Source organism: Trichomonas vaginalis, chromosome III, assembly GCF_026262505.1.
Source record: "Trichomonas vaginalis G3 chromosome III, whole genome shotgun sequence".
In the NCBI taxonomy this organism is placed as follows: Eukaryota; Parabasalia; order Trichomonadida; family Trichomonadidae; genus Trichomonas; species Trichomonas vaginalis.
Window position 1 is genome coordinate 26,973,568 of NC_067205.1, and position 20,111 is coordinate 26,993,678.

The window sequence follows — 20,111 nt, forward strand, 5'->3', positions numbered from 1 at the left end:
TTGGTGTTAACATTCTGTCTATGTCGAAGAGAATAATGTGTGAAGTATTCTGTACTGCTGAGGACTTAGGAATGGACATCTTTTATAGCGACACCGACAGTATGCATCTCTACAATGAAGATATCCCTCGTTTAGCTGAAGAGTTTGAGAAACGTTATGGAAGAGTTCTCATTGGTAAAAACCTTGGTCAGTTTCATAGTGACTTCGCAGAAATAACACCTGGAAAACAAAGTTTAGCATACAAGTCAATATTTTGTGGAAAGAAGACCTACACAGACTTACTCACTAACGATTTAAATGAAGTTGCATTTCACTGCAGAATGAAAGGCGTGAAGCAAGATGTTATTGCTTTAACCGCTAATGAAATGTTTCCTGACTCTGTTCAGTGTTTCTATGATGAAGATAAAGGTTTAATGGTTCCGCAAGGAAAATTTGACAAAGACTCTGAGTTCAGTTTAATGAAACTTTACAAAGCACTTCATGATGGTCAAGAGATTGGATTTGACTTATGTAAGTCTTCTAGTCCTTGCTTTACTGAAAAGTTTAACTTCTCAATAACGACTAAAACAAGCTTTATTCGTAAGTTGAAGTTCTGAGGTCATTTATTTTTGTCAGCAGTGAGACCATTCGTGATAAAAATAATGAGGTCATGAATGAGGTCATTTATTTTTGTCAGCAATGAGGTCATTCGTGATAAAAATAAAGCTAGCGTAGATTTTACAATACTGCGATGGTAGAGTTTAAGAGTTGTGCTTCAATGTAGAGACAGTCCTTATGGTCTGGAGGTAAGAACACTGGGCAGTTATGGTCATGAGTGGAGAACATGTCTATCCAAAACTCACGATTGAAGCCAGTTAATTTATAGTATTTAGGGTTAGGAAGTGGTGAAGTTCTTGTATGACCAATGAACTCATTTTCAACGCCTTTGGCTATATTAGAGAAAAGAATAGCTTGCTTTCTATCCCAAACGCCAGGTGTTACAATCTTTGAAAATTCATTTTTCCTCGGAAGCATTGCATCATAATTGAAAACATTCTTGAAATCATCACTTGGTTCAGAGATTTGAAATCTTATACGTAATGGATTTTTTTTCTTTTTAGCTACTTCATTGAATGGTGAGAATACAACAAACTGACAGTCATGTGTTCCATCTTCATTTTCATTAAATTCATAATGAAAGTCTATAAGTTGTGGCTGACTACCTTCTTCTTTCAGTTGTGCAAGAAACTCACGTAAAGGCTGTAAAGTTTGTACTTCAATGTTGAACTTTTTCTCGAACATCTCATTAAATGAAATCATACATTGTAGCAATGTTGTATCGTCTTTAAAGTATTTGTATATGTGAATGTTTTGGGCGCTTAAAGACTGTTCGTCATTTTCTATCTCGACTTGAAGTATAAAGTCAACCTTTCTGAAAGCACGTGTTATATACATATTTGTTATGCCAATGTACTTCTCTTCATTTATGTTCACAATCCAGTCTGTTGGAAACTTAAACGTTACTCTGTTCCCCTTTATTTTGACGTCAGAGTTTTCACTACTGAACGCAACAGATAAAGGTATTTGTCTATACATTTAGTTCCGATAAAAATAAACCATTTACTCTTTCTTTGCTTCAGCTTCTTTAGCTTTTGCTTCAGCTTCTTCTCTAGCTTTCTTCGCCAGCAAACGTGGGTTCTTTTGTCTTCCAGCAGCTAATGCAGCAAGTTGTTTTTCACTAAGTTTTCTCTTTGGTCTCTCTGGCTTTTGTTCTTGTTTTTGTTCCTTCAGTTCGGATAAAATTTGCTCACGAATTTCTTTCTTCAATGCTTCAACATCTATGACCCCTGGGTCTTGTCCGTAGGGCTTGTCTGAGTCATTTGACTGCAGATAAAAAACAAAATTAAAACTTTAACCGATGTAAAATGAGCTTGTCAAAATCAGAGCGAGAGTCTATTATATTAAATGACGCAAGAGGAATACAACATCCTTTCTATTACGTAAGTCAGAGTAAAGATGGTAAAATATACGTAAGAAAAAGAAAGGTTCCATTAGCGAATGCAGAAAGCGACAACATTAAGGTGTATGGTAAGGGTGAAGTCCACGAAGCCCATATAAAACCTTCTGTTCAAACTGAGCCACCAATAGAACCAGAAGAAAAGAAGCCAGATGTACTTTCAATAACGAACCAAGAGCTTATTGCAAAGTTCGTGAATTTCATTGAAAAACAAACCGAGTCAAAGAATCCTGACCCGCCAGTGAAAGAAGTTGAGACAAAAGAGAATGTACAGTTCATTGAAAATGTCAAGAAACAACTTCCACCACGAATGCCAAGAAGAAGAGTGAGAATAATGAAGTAAATAGATATTTTTATCCGAAGTAAATACATGCAGAACGAACAGTTAAACGAATTTACTCCAGCAGAGCATATTCATCAGATTCGCTCATATTTCGATATCATAGACAATGCAGTTCAAATTGGTGACACTAATAGAAAATATTCTGACGCAAAGATTCCATCACAACCTGGAACTGCTAAAGATAACACATGGGTAACATTCAATCTCTCACCTCCTGGTGAAAATATGTTGGACCTTTACAATACATTCATTACGTATAAAATGGAAGGTCAATTTATTGCAGATAAAGAAATTGGTTCAGGTTCCAATAAAACAAACCCACCAGGATTTTGGATTGGTTTCGATGACGCTTTCTATGCAGTTGCTGGATATCAAATCCTTGCAAATGGTCGTATCGTATATTCTCAAGACAACGCAAGAGAAGAAGCATATATAACTTCAAACTCACAAACTACCGAACAAATAAAGAAAGTAGATGTTTTCTCAAAGACTCGACATGAAGATGTATGGAGTCATTCGGGAACATGCAGAACAGGACAAATTGTTAGTGGTCCAATTACAGCAGGAAAGTCATTTGATTTTAAGCTTCGTTTAAGAATTCCTGTTAGAAGATTCCTTCCATTAGAAGCTATTCGATTTATTCCTGCATTTGCTGGTAACATTCAGCTTAAAGTAAAGTTCAGTAGCGACGCATTACAATGCACATCTATATCTGTAAATGATATCATTGCTTTCAATCCAACTCTTAAAGTTGCATTTGCTTCAGATTCAAATCCACCGACAAATAAATTTGTTCCATGGAATGAACCATTCACTATGATAACGAAGGCAGTAGAAGCTAGTGGAACAGTTACTATTACAACTGTAAACCAGCAACTATTTCGAACAAAGATGGATTTTAATGAATGTTTCATTCATCCAAAGTCATTCTCTTTAGACCCTAACATTTATACAGAACTTGTAGAACATTATACAAACGAGGCTTTATGTTTTCCTGTTAAAGTTATGGATTGGATTCCTATGGACGGTTCATTCTCAAAGAATACAGATAGTTCAAGTGCAACATTTACAGCAGCTTATACGCCTATTAATGTTAAAAGTATTTGGGCACTATTTAGAAAGAAAGACAACTATTATGTTAATTTTGAGAACCCTAAGTTTAAATATCTTCAGCTTTCCATGGGAGCTTATGGAAATATGCCTGCAGAACCTGAAAAATCATATGGACCTGTATTTTATGAAATGGTTGCGAACGCTTGCAATACAAACAATGATATGATTGGATTTAATGAAGATGTTATGAGGTCATTGGTGGATGATGGTAGTGTGGAACATAAATGGGATAGCTATGACAACACACATTTCTTATGTGGTTTTCCAACAGAAGTGGACTTTTGCTTCCAGCAAGGTCAAACATCTACTGCTCCAATAACATACAAATTGTCTGTTAAAGGACCTATTGAACTAGCAACTGAAAACGTACCAAAGCCACTTATTGGATTTATGAGGGATTGTTGCTTTGCCATTCAGGTGCGTGCTAATGGAATCCCAATAATAAGATTAGATGACTATAACTTAGCCGCGGACGACAGTGAGGAATAAAGGATGAACGTTTATTTTTAAAGCATATAAATGAGTTCTTCATCAAGCTCTCGCGAACCTTCACCATCTATGAAACAAACTTTACCAAACGATTATGGAGCACCTATTGAATATTTCTTACGAGCTGCACAATGGCAAAGAGCAGTCTCACCAAGGTTAGGTGTTCCACCAGCTCCTGTCAAAAATAGCATTTGGTCAAGTTCTTATATAAGATATGGTCTCCCACTGGGTTTGCTAGCTACAGCAGGAGCAGTTATGATGTTGAAAAGAAATAAAGCAAATGTTGTAAATAATACTGAAGTAGCTGAAGTTAAACAAACTCCAACACCTTCGCCAAAACCAACACCTTCACAAGCAAAACCTTCAATGACTCCTGAACCTATGGAAGTACAAACTCCTGTTCAAAAGTCAACTCCTAAACCGACTCCAACATTTAAACCAGAACCTACTCCTCAAATAAATCGTAAAACTCCTGCGTTTCCTTACTGAAAAAATAACGTTATTTTTATTTAATATTAAAATTTTTATTTGATTGAAATGACGACTAAAGTCACTGAAGCAATGAAACAAAAGTTTTTGGTAGAATACATTAAATCAGGAACTATTCCAGAAGGTTTTTACATTCATACTATGAAGGATGGTAGAGTTCAGTTTAGAAAGATAAAGCAACCATTAGATAGAGAAGGAATTTTGAGAAAGATTAAACTTCATGAGGACAACATTGCTGAACTTAAGAAGAAGTTAGAAGAGTTGGAGAAAGCAGACGACAGTGAGTTATAAAGCAATGAATTCAACAGGGTGAAAAAACAGGTGAAAAAAGAGGTGAGATCTCACCTAAATTTATTTTTGTGCTATGTTTTCATACGTGTGAGGGTGGTGATATCATTAATTTTTAAGTTTATTTTTTATTTTATTTTTTATTTTATTTTTATATAAATGACGAAAACTATTGAGATAACAAACTACAACGGTCATGAGTTCAAGAATTTGTTCTTCGTTCCTCGTGAAAATACATTCTATCAGATACGAGGGAGAAAGGGTAAAGTTAGTTTGAGCGTTTACGACAACAAACATAATGGGAGATATATAAAAGCAATAGATACAAACGGTAAGCGTGTTTCATTAGCTTTGTCAAAACTTACATACATTTATTTTGACAGTGATTTTGACTCTGACGATTGGAGTGACAGCAGCGATACTGAAGAATATGAACTATTGTGTGAAGCACAACAATGGGAGGAGTTGCAATACTTTTGTAAATGAGAACATTAGTGGGAACGTTAGTGAGAACGTTTATTTTTTCATTAGTGAAGTCGTTAGCGAAAATGTTAGTGAGGTGAAGTGGTTGGCGGCTTTGTAAATATTTAAGGTTAAGTTAGTGTTGTCGTTTGTGTTGTAAAATATACGTTAGCGGTTTTGTAAAGTGTCAAACTGTTATCTTGGGTAAGGTGGAACGCAGTGCCGCCGTACCCAAGATAGGTATACTAACTCATAATTATTAATTATTATATCACGGTAAATTTTCATTAATTCAGAATTAATGTCTATTTTATATGGGTTCTCGATGTTTGATGAAAGAGGCGGGGGGTATGTTGGATAAGTGGGAATTTCAACAGGTTCTTTACCAGGTTCAGATAAAATGATTGGGTCTCCATTCTCATGGTTTTCTTCATTCTCCTCATTCTTCGGTAAGTCACGAGTTAATAAATTTGGTTGAGTTGCTGACCTTGTTAATTCAGGGCTAACATTAACTTTAACATTTTGAATAATTCGTGATTTATCATCATTTACGTTATAACCAACCGTAATCTCTGCTTTTGCGTTAGTGTTCTTTTGACTAGTGAAACGTCTTCTCATTTATAATCGAATAAAAAAAATATATTTAAACTTTTATTTTGCTGGAACTTTTGAATCTATTATTCCCTGTATTTGTTCTTGAAGTTGGTTTTTAGCTGGTTCATTGTAATTAATAGACCTAATATATTCATTAATTGCATTCTTATAATCATCTGATTTCTCAAATTTTCTTTTATCTGATTCCTTAACTAAATCATAAGTTAAACCTCGTTGCTGATATAATGGTTTCTTAATTAAATCTTTGAATGCTTGAGATAAAGCACCCGATGCAATTCTTGCTACTATAATTGGTTGGAATTGCTGTTTAAGTTCATCTTTAACATTTGCGAAAACTGGATCGAATAAAGCAACTTTAAAGAATTTCTTAGCTGAAATTTCAGGTCTAATATTTGTATATTGACCATCAAACTGGTTAGAATATCGTGGTAATCCATCCGGTCCCTCTTCAATAGCATTTAATTCTTCATTGAAATAAGAATATGGATTACGACGGTATGAATTAATTGGACCATTTTCACCTTCTCCAATGTATTTTTAACAGCTTTTCCATTTTCATCAAATTGCATAGGATAACGTTCATTATATACTTTACGTTTAGGATAATCAGACATAGTTAATTTATAACCATTTATGACTTTAATATTACCTTGACCATCAGTAACGAAAACTTCATTTATACCATCAGGTTTTCCATTTGGACCCGTAATGTCTGCTTCGTGTGCTTCCCAATTTGGACCATGACGTTTGGCATATGCTTGAGCTTCTGGTAATGTTAAAACGTTTCTCATTTGTTTAACATCTTTTTGAAGACCAGCAACAATATGAACTAATTCTTTCATTCCATCAGGAACTTTCATAGTTCTATTATATGTACCCTTTTTGTTTGTCCCTTGTTTTAATGGAACCTGTAGAAGATTTGCTATTTCTGTCATGTTTAATTATAAATAAAAAATAAAAATTAATTATAAAAAGTTAATCAAATTTAACACTTCCTTTATTTAAATCAACTATTATTTTTCCATGTTCACCTAATTGCTGATATTGTGTGTAAAGTTCATTAATGCTCATTGGTAAATTCACTTGATAAAGCATAACGTTCAACTGTTGACGACTAAACCCACTGAAAATGAAAAGGGTTGATAGATTTGATTTAATGTTTGTGCTTAATGCTTTGAAGTATTGAACAGCCATGAAGAATGAACACTGAATGTGTCGACATTGAGTTAATAACTGATTAAAATATGATTTCTCATTTGTTATTAGTTTTGATTTCACTGCATCATCTAGAAAAATGAGTGAATGCAAAAATTCTCTATCAAAATTTGAAATAGAAAGTGTTTCAAATAATTCATCCCGTTGTTTATCAATAATTTTATCCTCTAATCCTTGCTTCTTGATTGTATTATATAATTCTTTATACATTAAAAAGTTTTTTAAATAATCTTCTGCTTCTTCTTGTGATAAATAAATAATTGGAATTTTGATTAAATGCTTTAAAGATTCAAATGTATCATCTGAAGGTGAACCTGAACGGTTGATATAAATTAACACATGTGAATGGGGGGAAGTGTTAGCAATAATGATAATTTGTTTTAATATCGTTAATGTTTTACCTTTATTTTGTTTACCAATTGCTGCAGTGATTGAATTTAAGTAACATTCAGAATATGGAATTTTCATTAATTTTTCCTTAGATAGAGCATTTCTATTATCACTCAATGCTTCATTAATCATATCATCTACGTATGTATTATATACTCCCGCTAATTCTTCATAAGGGGTGGATGAATTTAAATCCATTTAATCAAAAATAAATTTATAATTTTAAACATTTCTATTCATCAATATTTCATCATATGAACTTCTATACTGTGGTGGTGTACCTGTTGGATGATATTTCAAACCTTCGTCCGGTGTCCATGTCCAATACGTAGTCCTAGTAAACCAAACCTGAGGAGGATTTGTCACCTTTGAACAGTAAGTGTCATTTTCACCCTGAATGATTGGATAAGCTTTCACTTGTACTGTAACTTGTGAGTTGAAAGTTTCTAATCCATCAAAGAATATACCCGCTCCATCACGTTGAACTGGAATAGTGCATAAGAATGAAGTTTGGTCTTTCCATGTTCTAGCTAATGGCACGCCATTATCATCATTCAGTGGTCTAGTTAATGAGTCCTCGTATTCTTCCGTGCATTCATTCACTCCATCTAAATCAGAAGCTTGAAGCATACGTGTAAATAATATGTCACCCACTGTGGTCATCGCTTGATCGGGGAAGTTTCTGGAATCTATAGTGACCTGAAGACCTCGAAGCATTGGATTTTCTAAAACCGTTCTTTGCATTGCATTCTTCGGAAATGTTAACACAACATCTGTAACATTATGAAGAGCGTATGAGAAATCTGAGCTAATACCTTCAGGAGTGATGCAACCTCCATTTAGTGAACGAACGTCAATATGTTGAGCTGGAATCATGAATGGATCTTCCTTACTGAATAAACGTGGTATTGCTTTAACTGATTCTTCAATTAAACCATATCCTGGTGTAATGCATTTATCCTCTAAAACTTCCATCTTTGTGCATGAAATAATAACGTCATCAACTGTTGCGTCAGCAGATGTAGCGGCTAAGCTTGTAATTAATTTGGCAGGAAGTCCGATTTGTTGGAATTTGCGATCATATTTATAAACATGATTTCATAATCTTTTCATAATTTTCATCAGTTATCTTTTCATAAACGTAATTTTGTAAATCAGCAACTCTTAACGGGTCAACCTGACAAAATACTAAAGTATCCCTGAAAACATAATATTTAAGAATGATATCACCAAATGATTTAGGATAATCATCGAACGCCTGAAATGCTAACAAATCATTTACCGGAATATCATATCAAAAGTGACATTAACTTCTTCATTTGCGTTCTTGAAAACTTCTGAAGGGTCAATATATTTACCACATACTGAGTTATCATATTTTTGAACATTATTATATAACGAATGAACAAACTTTTTAACTTTCCTTTCTGATTTTGGTTTATATGTTGCAAATGCGAAAGATTCACGGGCGCAATCCATCTGAAGATAACCAGCATCACCTCTTTCGGTTTCTACTTCTAATTGTTTAAAGCTTTGATTTGATGATTTGTAACCAACGAATAAACGCATGCATTTAAAAGCGGCATCACATGTGAAAGCTTTATTTGAAACTAGAGTTGCTTTAACTTTGCGTTTAATATATGTGTCACCTAATTGGTTCACATCATGAGCCGGATTTGTAATTCTTAAATGAGTTTGTTTATCATCAAAATATGGAGCATCAGAGTCATAGCATGAACTTTCAAGTTCTCTATAATATCTTCTACCGTCATTCTTTGCGAATATTTCATTTATCTTTTCGAATGAATGAAATACATTTCCATTAATCGGTTTAGTGTTTGGCACTAAATAGTTAGTCGTCATTTATTATTAAATAAAAAATCAAAATTAAAAGATGAAAATGAATTTTTAATTTTAATGAAATAATCAACTATGGCTGCAGGTATATTTAAGAAACTGTGGGATAAAGTAAAAAGAGGAGCGCATAAAGTTTGGGAAACATTGAAGAAGGGAGCAAATTGGATATTTAAGAATAAAGAAGCAATTAGTGACGTTGCTGAATCAATAACACCAAAAGCTGCCCCAATAAGAGAAATATTAAATAAAGGAGAAAAAGTTTATCAAAGACTTCAACCGATACTAAGATAAAAATAATATTTATTTATTTTTCCACTATCTACCTCCTATTTTATTAAGTATTCCTTCAGCAATTCCACCAACTGCGTTACCTGCTTGTGCTCCCATCGCCGGATTACCTGCTTTAGTACCTAATACTCCACCTATGATAGTTCCTGCCGTTTTCGCTACTGGTGCCAAAAAGTTTGCAACGGGTTTAATAATCTTTTTATAAACCCAACCCGCAGCTTTCTTAATTCCATCCCATAATTTTTTAAAGAATCCTGCCGCCATTTCTGATTTAATATTAATTAAAAAATATATTTCATCACTTATATTCTAATTTTTATTTAATGATAAATGAAGCCGATTTTAAAAATAAATGAAACAGAGGAGGAAGAAATAAATGTTCAACAAAAAATAAACGTTGTTAAACCAATTACTGAAATAAAATTTTTTTCATCTGTTGAAGAATTTAATGACTATTATGCTAATAATAAAAAATTATTTGAAGAATTGACAACATGTAAATTGAATAAAATGTTTAAAGTTGATGGATTCAAAATTTCAAAAATAAAAGGAGTGGTTAGTTTGAAATCTATTCCTCAATCAAGAATCACCTCATTAATGAAAATTGATGATTTAACAAAAAGAATAGAAGAGATTGAAGAAAGAATAAATCAAATTATTGATTTCATAAATTCAAATAATCATTAGTTTCTTAAAGTTCTATGTTGAACTCATCAAATTTCTTTTTAAAGTTTATGAAAATAATTATTTCTAATTTCTTTTACTCTCTCGTACATACTAGATTTGAAGAATTCAGAACTTTTACCATAATCTCCTAAATGTTTTCTTATCCCTAACGTGTGCCAGTTATTATATGAAACTGAATAAACTTTATCTTTATCTTTACACCTTTCATCACTTCCAATATATTTATATCTCAGTTTTGATTTAGCATTTTCATATTCATTAACGTTTAATAATTCACAGTCTTCCTTTTTAAATTGATGTTTAAGATATTCAGGATTTAATACTCTACGTTTATATGCTCCTAACTTAGTTCTAAAGGTTTTTCTACAAAATTTAGGAATTCCATCCTCTTTAATGTCATCAATGATTTCCATTTCATTATTTTCAATTTCTTCTTCTCGTTTATGGGGTCTTTGATTATGACTCCATTGATTCCATGAAATTAAATATTCTTTATCATTATATTTATACCTCATTAGCTTATTTTGGCTTTCATATTCATTTAATAATTCACAATCTTCATTTTTAAATTGAAGTTTAATCCATTCAGGATTTAAACAATGTTTAATTAATCGCGGAATATCTGACATCATCTATATATAGCTTCTTTTATAAAAGATGATAAAATAAATTATTTTAAAATTAATGTTAATTTTTTAATGCGTTTATTTTTTAAAAATTTTTTTATTTTTTTTTTATTTCATTATGTATGGGTTGAGTGTATAATATTTATTACTAATTTATTTAATAATGTCGCGCTTTCTTACGAATTCATGACTTAAAAAACGTAAGAAAAAATTTTATATCATCTATGTATAGAGGCTGTGAAAATATACCTTCGTCTATATATAGATGTAACAAAAAAAGTCACACAACCCTTCCTATCCTACTACTTTTCAAATTTAAGTATAATAGATGCTTTTGAATGAAACTATAATATTCTCAGCTTACGTGATTATAGTTTATTATGTAATATCCTGTTTCTCAGGTAAATAATAGATTTGAAATCTTACTTTTGAGGATTTGACTGAAAATAGTATAATGAAAATAGATCACTACAGAATTATTTTATATTCAATAAACCATTTTACGAAATGGTGGTTCTTAAGGGTGCACCCGCATGTACGTTTATTTGAGAGGAGGAGGATTACCCTCTCAATTTTGAAAGCTTCGTTAACTTAATATCTCGATGAATATTGGATTAAAATTGAATTTGCCCATACCAATATATCTGATACAATATCCTTAAGTTTTACTAAAAAGAATTTTTTAAAATCCCTGCAGATTCGGGGATTTTTAATTTTTTTGATTTTTTTCGAAAATTTTTCGGAAAAAAAATATTTTCAGAAGAGCCTTAACGGCTAAGTTGTATGTTTAATGTTGAGTATCAAAAAGAATGGGCATCTGATATAGCCATCATATATCCCAGAAGCAAATAAAAATTCTGACTTTTTAAGCATAAAAAATGAAATTTTATTTTTTGCAAAAAACAGGCCACCTGGATGAACGTTTATTTGAGAGGAGGAGGATTAAATTTTTGAAAGCACTAAAATTTGTAAATATGCTAGTTATATAATAATATGCATTATTTTAAAAAATAAAAATTAAAGCACGTTAAAATCTTTTTTGATGAATTTTTACAAAAGCTACTCAGGATAATGCAAGATATGAGTAGTTAAATATAAATTTCAAATCAGATTTTACTTATAATAAATATTTTAAATTTCCGAAAATTAAGTTCAGATCGAGTCTATACGTAGTAAATACTAAATAAGGTGCCAAAAACCTATTAAACAGTATCAAAACTATCAAGAATGTAATGTTTTTGAAGAAAAATTTATAGAATTATGGACTTCAAACAGATATTATGTAAATAAAAATAATATAATGAATTTATTTATTCGTATAATAGCAGTAATAAGTCGATTATTCACTTCTACTTCTGAGATTTGAATTTAATTTCGACAGAAAAAGAGATTCAAGAGGAAAATACTAGGGGATACAAACAGCCACCATGACAGGATTATTATGGAGCCAAGTTGTATTTTTTGATATTTTTAGAGTTTTCCTACCTATTTAGGTACCAAGTTATTGCTTAAAAATTAAGGTTCTAAATTCTGAAGTTTACATGATCCTCCCGGGCGCACCCTTAACAACTATCAAATTTCGTAAGAAGTCTCTTAAAAATCTTGGAGAATACAATAAATTGCATATTGGATATTTTATTCTAGAGAAGGTAAAAAAGAAATTTTGCGTTATGTTTTTTCTCTCAAATAAAATTTAATTAAAAAAGCTAAATTTTATAATTTAACAGCATCTAAATACTCGAAACAAATTTGCCAATCTCACAATTTTTTCAAAAGTTTATTTTTACTTTTTCATGGCAGCCTAACTCAACAAACTTTTTAACCCGACGAAATTCGTTGATCCTTGTAGAAACGAGACTAATCTGGCCAAATGATAGAGTCCCCTATCCTTCATCTATTTCCAGATTTTACAGATGATTTATATCCATTTTCGCAATTCTCCTATTTCCGAGCCATCCTACCCTACCAGACTCATTTCAAAGAAGAAAATGCTGAAGCCCGCTAGGGCTTCAGCTTGTTTATAGATCCAAGGTGAAGTCATTTTTCTATCCCTGGGATAGACGATACACCCAAAATGTCACCTTTTTGTGATTCTGTTTTTTTAAGGTTCTCGCTGGCGACCCCCCGTTCGTCGAAAAAAAATGGTGATTGGGGGTCGCCAGCAAAAATCAATTTTTTGACGAACGGGGGTCGCCAGCGAGAACCTTAAAAATAAACCTCTGAAATTTTAAAAAAGAAAAAAGTGTGAAAATCCCCTTGATTCGAACCAATGGACTTTACGATTATACTATGACTCTTACCATTGAACTATGACTCTTAGGGTTCGAAAATTTATTTGGTGATAATATAAACTTTAATGAAAATTAATCAGATCAATTTAAAAATATTTATTTCATAATATTGAATGAATGTATAAATCTAAATAGTATATTATCAAAAAAAAAAAATAAAAAAATAAAAATAAAAATAAAAAATTAATAATAATAGTACCATCACCACAATTAGCAAATTCAAAAGATATATGAATTGCTATCGATCTCTTTCAAACAAACACATAGAAATTTTGATTAAGTATTTCAAATTTTTATATGAGATAAATATTGAACAGATAAAATATAAAACAATTTTTAATAATAAATATAGATATTTATTTTGTAGCCATTAAAATTTCTCGGCTATCTAATAAAATTTTGTGAGAACGTAATCTTTTCAAATTTAGTATCAATCTTTGGTCTTTTATTGTTCTCTCACATGTTGCTTCTGAAGGTGAAGCGGAGATAACACGAAGGGCGATATCTGCAAAGATTGATACATTGCCATCTCTATGAGAGATTTCTTCCCAACCGTATTCTTGACGTTCTTGAATCATATCATCAGAGAAGATATCATTATCACTATTAATATACGTGTTAAATAGTGTAATAATATCTGTTATTGTTTGACCCGGAATACGAAATTGTTCCAAAATACTTTTGAGATACTGCCTAGCTGCAACAAAATGGTTAACCGGCTGATTTGAACTAGATGTTACATCTGCGAGATCAAGCATAGGAGGGTCAATTGTAGCAGTTACCTGACGAATTGATCCCTCCTCAACCATATCAAGAGAAACTTCAGTCGAACCTTCTTCAAAGATAGAGTCCATATAGATAGATTGAATGTCTTCTACTGGATTAACGAAAGTTACGTTTGTAATATCAAATGAATTAATTGCCGGAGATTCGTTGATCTGCGCTCCGTGGACGAATTTTTGGTTGAAATAATACCTACCTTTCGGTGTAAAAGCGAAGGCTAAGCACCAAAGACCTCCAAAGTCCGATCCAAGGGTATAGTTCAACAACGATCTTGAAAGGATTCCAGCAAAAGGATTGTTGTTGCTGCTGGAAAGGTATTGGAGTGCTTCAATACCCTTGCAAAGCCATACGTAGCAATCAGATATCTTGGTTTTATCTGATTCGAACGTGGAAATAAGCTTCTTGAGAATTGCCAAGCAGTCTCTTAAGAACTTGATGTTTTCAATATCAATACGCGTATATCTTGAAATTTTGTCTTGATACTTGATAATAAACATACAAATATTATAATCATAGATCCACCTGGTGGATACATGCTTTGGACAGAGAGCTCCGATGTCTTCAACATGGATTCTACAAAGAGCTGATATTTCGTGGATATGTTTCACAATTGCTCCTAATGCTACGTCTTTTGTTGTCATATATTGATAACAATTATGAATCCTGTGGCATAAACACGGGATAAACAAGATTTTGAATAACCTTGGGTCATTTGAGTTGTAGAACGATTGATTCCATCCTTTCTGAAAACATTTCAATTGCGCTTTATTGCCATCGCAAACTACACTGCTGATCTTAACATCTCTAATGAAGATTCTGTTAAATCCTTGAGTAAGCGAGTGGATATAATCTTCAGATGTTCCACCATTCATTTGGATTGACTCAACAGGATAGGGCCGCTTGCTTTGCAGAGGATTTGTGAGGGAGAAGTCCAGATTGTGAAACTGCTGAGTCTTCCCCTCATCAATGGCAACACAGGTACAGGCAAGCTTAGCAAACTCATCAACTTTTGCAACATGGATTGAATTTGCAATTTGTATCATTGTTTGCCTTAGTTTGTCAGTTGAAATAGGCTGGTATATTTGAGAAGCTAGTTTATCAACATTGATGTTAACATTGTGTAACTGTGGGAACTTCAATATCATCGAGTCTGCAGTATACATTATAATGGTTTTAACTAGCTTTGTAAACTCTGGGCTTGAGAAGGTATTCAGAGCCAAGTTAAATCTTCCAGTAAATGTAGCAAGCTGTTCATAGATATCCCCTAACGATATAGGTGTAAGCCCTGTTGCTGGGACGTTTTGATAGTATTGATCGATTGTTTGTTGTGATGCTACTTCTCCTGGTGTGCATATGTGCCGTTTGTTTTGGATCCATTTTTTGAAATGATCCTCACGCATTTCTTCCATTGCACAGTGGCATATAGTTCCGTCAGGACGCTTTACTAGTTCATTGCATTTAACATAATATTTTCCGTACTTGTCGCCTGGTTTTTTATATCTAAGATACTGATGCTTAGTACCGACCTCAATGTCTTTATAGTACGTCGGTACTGCATCAATCATTGTTGAAATAATGAAGTGATTACTTAAGCATTTTTATTCTCAATTTGTTTTGAATAAATTCAATTTTTTAATGCATAATTTTTAAAAATTCTCTAATATACCTTAGATATAGATACATTTATTATCAATTCAAAAATTTCAATATAGTTTTGGGATGGGTAGCCCATCCCATATATTCAAATTTTCAATGATTTTGGGTTGGGATTCCCAGACCAAAATAATTTCTAATTATAATTCGTAAAAATATATGTATATCTCATTATTACATCATTTAATATATTTTTAGTTAAATAGTCACTATTTTCACAATTTTTATTATTAATTACTGAACTAAACAGGTTTCAAATAGAAAGAGTATAAACGATAAGTGTTTTTCTACATGTGTTTCGATAAGAATTATAATAATTGATGGTTTTTACAGCCAAATTTATTTTATTATTTAAATTTCAATGAAAAAAGATAAGAATTTTTTAATAAAAATTTTTATTAAGAATTTTTTTGTAAAATTGACACTGGGATGACGATAGGGCTGGGATCTTATCCACCCCGTTCATTTGGGAAAATTGCAGATCTATAGCTTGTTCATCCCGAATGAGCCAAATTTCAATCATCAAAAAAGAAAAGTTCCTTATTAATAAAAAACTTAAGCGGCATCGAGGATGCAGATGCTGTTAAATATCAAATTTAGCTTTTTTAAAATTAAATTTTTTGAGAAGGAGAAAAGTGACGCAAAAATCTTTTTACCTTCTCAAAAAGAATTTTTGTTTTCTGATATCTAATATTATAGTTTTATTTATTCAATAAAAATGATTTTTAGACCTGGGACAAAATGTATCACTACCATGTGATATGAAATTGTGAGAATCTCATTGAATATTTTGTTAACTTTCTCTCAATTTCAAAAGTGAGGTATACATTTTGTCCCGCAGTTTATATTAAATGATGTAATAATGAGATATACATATATTTTTACAAACCATAATGAGAAATTATTCTAGTCTGGGAATCCCAACCCAAAATCATTGAAAATTTGAATATATGGGATGGGCTACCCATCCAAAACTATATTGAAATTTTTGAATTGATAATAAATGTATCTAAATCTAAGGTGTCTTTGAGAATTTTTAAAAATTATGCATTAAAAAATTGAATTTATTCAAAACAAATTGAGAATAAAAATGCTTAAGTAATCACTTCATTATTTCAATAATGATTGATGCAGTACCGACGTACTATAAAGACATTGAGGTCGGTACTAAGCATCAGTATCTTAGATATAAAAAACCAGGCGACAAGTACGGAAAATATTATGTTAAATGCAATGAACTAGTAAATCTTCCTAACGGAACTATATGCCACTGTGCAATGGAAGAAATGCGTGAGGATCATTTCAAAAAATGGATCCAAAACAAACGGCACATATGCACACCAGGAGAAGTAGCATCACAACAAACAATCGATCAATACTATCAAAACGTCCCAGCAACAGGGCTTACGTCTATATCGTTAGGGGATATCTATGATCAGCTTGCTACATTTACTGGAAGATTTAACTTGGCTCTTAATATTTTCTTAAGCCCAGAGTTTACAAAGCTGGTTAAAACCATTATAATGTATACAGCAGACTCGATGATACTGAAGTTCCCGGATCGAACCCATCTTAATTACTGAAACCGCAATATTATCTCAAAATTTATATTATCCGGCCGGAAAGGAACTCAGTCCCGAGAGAACGTCCCTACGAAGCTCTGGCCTTTCCTGAGGCTAGAGCCTGCACATTTAATCCCCAGGGCCGAGTTTCGTCGATGATGGATGTTCTCGTCGAAACTCGGCCCTGAAAGACATACAGATACAGGCTCTGGCCCAAGCAAAGGTCAGGGCTTCGCTTACAGTCCTCAGGGCCGGTTTCCCCAAATGCCGCCCTGATCCCGGGTGGCCGGAGAGGAATCCGGCCCTGGGAAGCTTACAAAACGAAGCTCTGACCTTATCAATGGCTAGAGCCAACAATTACAATCCTCAGGGCCAAGTTTTGACCTTATCTCCATCATGATGGAGATTTTCATCAAAACTCGGCCCTGAAAGACCTCAAACTATAGGCTCTGGCCATAGCAAATGTCAGGGCTTCGTTTACAATCTCTACTGCTGAGTCTCGGGAGATGGTCTACATTCCAGACTTTTTTCCACGAGACTCAGCTTCCATAGTACAAATACAGCCCAGAAAGACTAGAAGGGGGCCCTGACCTTGAGAAAGGACCCCCTTTCCGGCCTTTCTGAGATAATTCTTATTCTTATTCTTATTCTATTAAAATATTGTTTATTTACATGTTCACATCCAGAATATATATATTCAGCCATATTAAAATGCATCACACATATTATGCCTATCTAAACACATGTAGTTCATATTCATAATTTCGACACTCTCAGAACTTAATATATTCATATATACACAGCTATAAACTCTCATACTCATATGGCATATGACACCTTTATACCTTAATACCCTCAAAAACCTATATTGATCTGTAATTGATAATGCTCAGTGTGTCTAGTATGTGTTATTTAAGAGTTCTCATCTGATATGCGTTTTAAACACTATATAGTATATGCCCTATCTATAATTAAGTCTATATAAATATTTTTTTGGGCCTCATTAAGTTATATAAGATATACATAAAATTAGATTCTGCCGAATTTGATATATATATGTTATGCTTATTAGCCATGAGCATCTGCCCCAAAAGATCAGGTATGATTTATTAAAAAATTAATGAGTTATAGCAAAAACCCATTTTTGCAAAACCGCCACCACTGCAAAAATGGGGTTTTCACTTTTTTCAAAACAAATTTTGGTACGACCCGAAGTTCCCACAGTTACACAATGTTAACATCAAAGTTGATAAACTAGCTTCTCAAATATACCAGCATATTTCAACTGACAAACTAAGACAAACAATGATACAAATTGCAAATTCAATCCATGTTCCAAAAGTTGATGAGTTTGCTAAGCTTGCCTGTACCTGTGTCGCCTTTGATGAGCGGAAGACTCAACAGTTTCCTAATCTGAACTTCTCCCTCACAAATCCTCTTCAAGGAAAGCGACCATATACACACACAATTGAGCCCTTTCCGGTGTGTTCGCACTCACCGTCTGGCCAAAATGAATGAAAAATTATTGAAAAAGGGGGCTGGTGCGTTGTGAATGTTATCAATTTTTGGTGTTTCCGTGAAAAATTAACTTTAATTTTATTAAAAATTATTTTTCTTTTGTTGTTATTTCATGTTAATGGGCGTGTCCTCGGTGTCCTATGTTGATTTTTTGGTGGATATAAAAACATTAATGGGAGCCTGATTGGGTATTAAATGCAATAATTTGTTTGATGTCCTCGGTGTCCTAGGTCATTTTAATTATTATAAAAATGGGACAGCAGGACATTTTGACAACATCGAAAAAATGGGCGACGAATTAAAAAAAATAAATTATTGAAAAATAATTGAATTAATTTTTTTGGGTATTATTGATTTAATTGTTGTTCTTGAATGTTTTGTTGTTCGTTCATGATTTCAATAACTTCAACCCGCGTGGATAGATATATATCAGAGGCATATTAATCCTGCTTAGTAACAAGTTCTTACATGCATTTTTTTAGATTATTTAAAAAATCTTTTCATAAATGGAGACAAATAAATGTCTGACTTCTATTCAACTCATGCGTCCCAACCAATTATTACTATCCATTCTTTTCCAATCTTTTAATTTTAATCTAATTCACTTTCATTTTGTATTATATCATTCTTTTCAATATAACTTCTCATCTTTCTTCTTTCACACATTCATGTATGTCTTCTCTTACCTTTCAATATTCATTCAATTCATAAATTCTCTCAAAAACCTCATTTTATAATTAATATACCTATCATGTGTACGGAGGCACTGCGAGCCTCCTTACCCATTATATGTGAATTTGACACTTTACAAAACCGTTAACGTATATTTTACAACACAAACACAAACGCCAACTTAACCTTAAATATTTATAAAGCCGCCAACCACTTCACCTCACTAACGTTTTCACAAACGACTTCACTACTGTAAAAAATAAACGTTCTCACTTACAAAAGTATTGCAACTCTTCCCATTGCTGTGCTTCACACAATAGTTCATATTCTTCAGTATCGCTGCTGTCGCTCCAATCGTCAGAGTCAAAGTCACTGTCAAAATAAATGTTAGTAAGTTTTGACAAAGCTAATGAAACACGTTTACCGTTTGTATCGTATGCTTGTATAAACTTTCCATTCTTCATTCCTTCATAAACGCTCAAACTAACTTTACCCTTTCTCCCTCGTATCTGATAGAATGTATTTTCACGAGGAACGAAGAACAAGTTCTTGAACTCATGACCGTTGTAGTTTGTTATCTCAATAGTTTTCGTCATTTATATAAAAATAAAATAAAAAATAAAATAAAAATAAATGATATCACCACCCTCACACGTATGAAAACATAGCACAAAAATAATGTTTAGGGTAGAAGGTTAGATCTAACCCGATATCTAACCCGATAATTAACCTTGTGAATTTACACCAAAAATAAATTTAGGGTAGATGGTTAGA

General features: G+C 32.6%; 10 protein-coding genes and 2 pseudogenes across 12 annotated transcripts, besides 4 other annotated features; 8 read left to right on the top strand and 4 right to left on the bottom strand.

The window, feature by feature from the left end:
- Nucleotides 1–5,431: part of a mobile genetic element that runs on past the window's edge.
- On the top strand, nt 21–596 carry TVAGG3_0771650 (organellar and viral DNA polymerase type B; the record flags this gene model as incomplete). The annotated part of the gene is made up of 1 exon (XM_001300134.1): nt 21–596. One exon carries the CDS (start codon nt 21–23, stop codon nt 594–596), a length of 576 nt encoding a protein of 191 aa, XP_001300135.1.
- On the bottom strand, nt 718–1,575 carry TVAGG3_0771660 (uncharacterized protein; the record flags this gene model as incomplete). The annotated part of the gene is made up of 1 exon (XM_001300135.2): nt 718–1,575. One exon carries the CDS (start codon nt 1,573–1,575, stop codon nt 718–720), a length of 858 nt encoding a protein of 285 aa, XP_001300136.2.
- TVAGG3_0771670 lies at nt 1,912–2,336 on the top strand (annotated as a pseudogene). Its single transcript has one exon. A coding segment is annotated over exon 1 (425 nt).
- TVAGG3_0771680 (uncharacterized protein) lies at nt 2,367–2,714 on the top strand (the record flags this gene model as incomplete). Its single annotated transcript, XM_051245983.1, has 1 exon — nt 2,367–2,714. A coding segment is annotated over one exon (348 nt), but the record flags the coding sequence as incomplete, so codon positions are not given.
- TVAGG3_0771690 lies at nt 2,948–3,941 on the top strand (annotated as a pseudogene). The gene has a single exon. A coding segment is annotated over exon 1 (994 nt).
- Nucleotides 4,011–4,430, top strand: TVAGG3_0771700 (repellent protein 1 family; the record flags this gene model as incomplete). The annotated part of the gene is made up of 1 exon (XM_051245984.1): nt 4,011–4,430. The coding sequence occupies one exon, from the start codon at nt 4,011–4,013 to the stop codon at nt 4,428–4,430; it is 420 nt and encodes a 139-aa protein (XP_051092571.1).
- Nucleotides 4,479–4,721, top strand: TVAGG3_0771710 (uncharacterized protein; the record flags this gene model as incomplete). Its single annotated transcript, XM_051245985.1, has 1 exon — nt 4,479–4,721. One exon carries the CDS (start codon nt 4,479–4,481, stop codon nt 4,719–4,721), a length of 243 nt encoding a protein of 80 aa, XP_051092572.1.
- Nucleotides 5,432–6,827: 1,396 nt separating the features above from the next.
- Nucleotides 6,828–8,198: a mobile genetic element.
- On the bottom strand, nt 6,949–7,598 carry TVAGG3_0771730 (uncharacterized protein; the record flags this gene model as incomplete). Its single annotated transcript, XM_051245986.1, has 1 exon — nt 6,949–7,598. A coding segment is annotated over one exon (650 nt), but the record flags the coding sequence as incomplete, so codon positions are not given.
- Nucleotides 8,199–8,678: 480 nt separating the features above from the next.
- TVAGG3_0771740 (uncharacterized protein) lies at nt 8,679–9,263 on the bottom strand (the record flags this gene model as incomplete). Its single annotated transcript, XM_051245987.1, has 1 exon — nt 8,679–9,263. One exon carries the CDS (start codon nt 9,261–9,263, stop codon nt 8,679–8,681), a length of 585 nt encoding a protein of 194 aa, XP_051092574.1.
- A 69-nt stretch (nt 9,264–9,332) lies between these two features.
- TVAGG3_0771750 (uncharacterized protein) lies at nt 9,333–9,548 on the top strand (the record flags this gene model as incomplete). Its single annotated transcript, XM_001300136.1, has 1 exon — nt 9,333–9,548. One exon carries the CDS (start codon nt 9,333–9,335, stop codon nt 9,546–9,548), a length of 216 nt encoding a protein of 71 aa, XP_001300137.1.
- A 1,831-nt stretch (nt 9,549–11,379) lies between these two features.
- Nucleotides 11,380–12,419: a mobile genetic element.
- Nucleotides 12,420–13,604: 1,185 nt separating this feature from the next.
- Nucleotides 13,605–15,497, bottom strand: TVAGG3_0771770 (ribonuclease H-like family; the record flags this gene model as incomplete). Its single annotated transcript, XM_051245988.1, has 1 exon — nt 13,605–15,497. A coding segment is annotated over one exon (1,893 nt), but the record flags the coding sequence as incomplete, so codon positions are not given.
- A 1,209-nt stretch (nt 15,498–16,706) lies between these two features.
- TVAGG3_0771780 (uncharacterized protein) lies at nt 16,707–17,168 on the top strand (the record flags this gene model as incomplete). Its single annotated transcript, XM_001293809.1, has 1 exon — nt 16,707–17,168. One exon carries the CDS (start codon nt 16,707–16,709, stop codon nt 17,166–17,168), a length of 462 nt encoding a protein of 153 aa, XP_001293810.1.
- Nucleotides 17,169–19,399: 2,231 nt separating this feature from the next.
- Nucleotides 19,400–20,111: part of a mobile genetic element that runs on past the window's edge.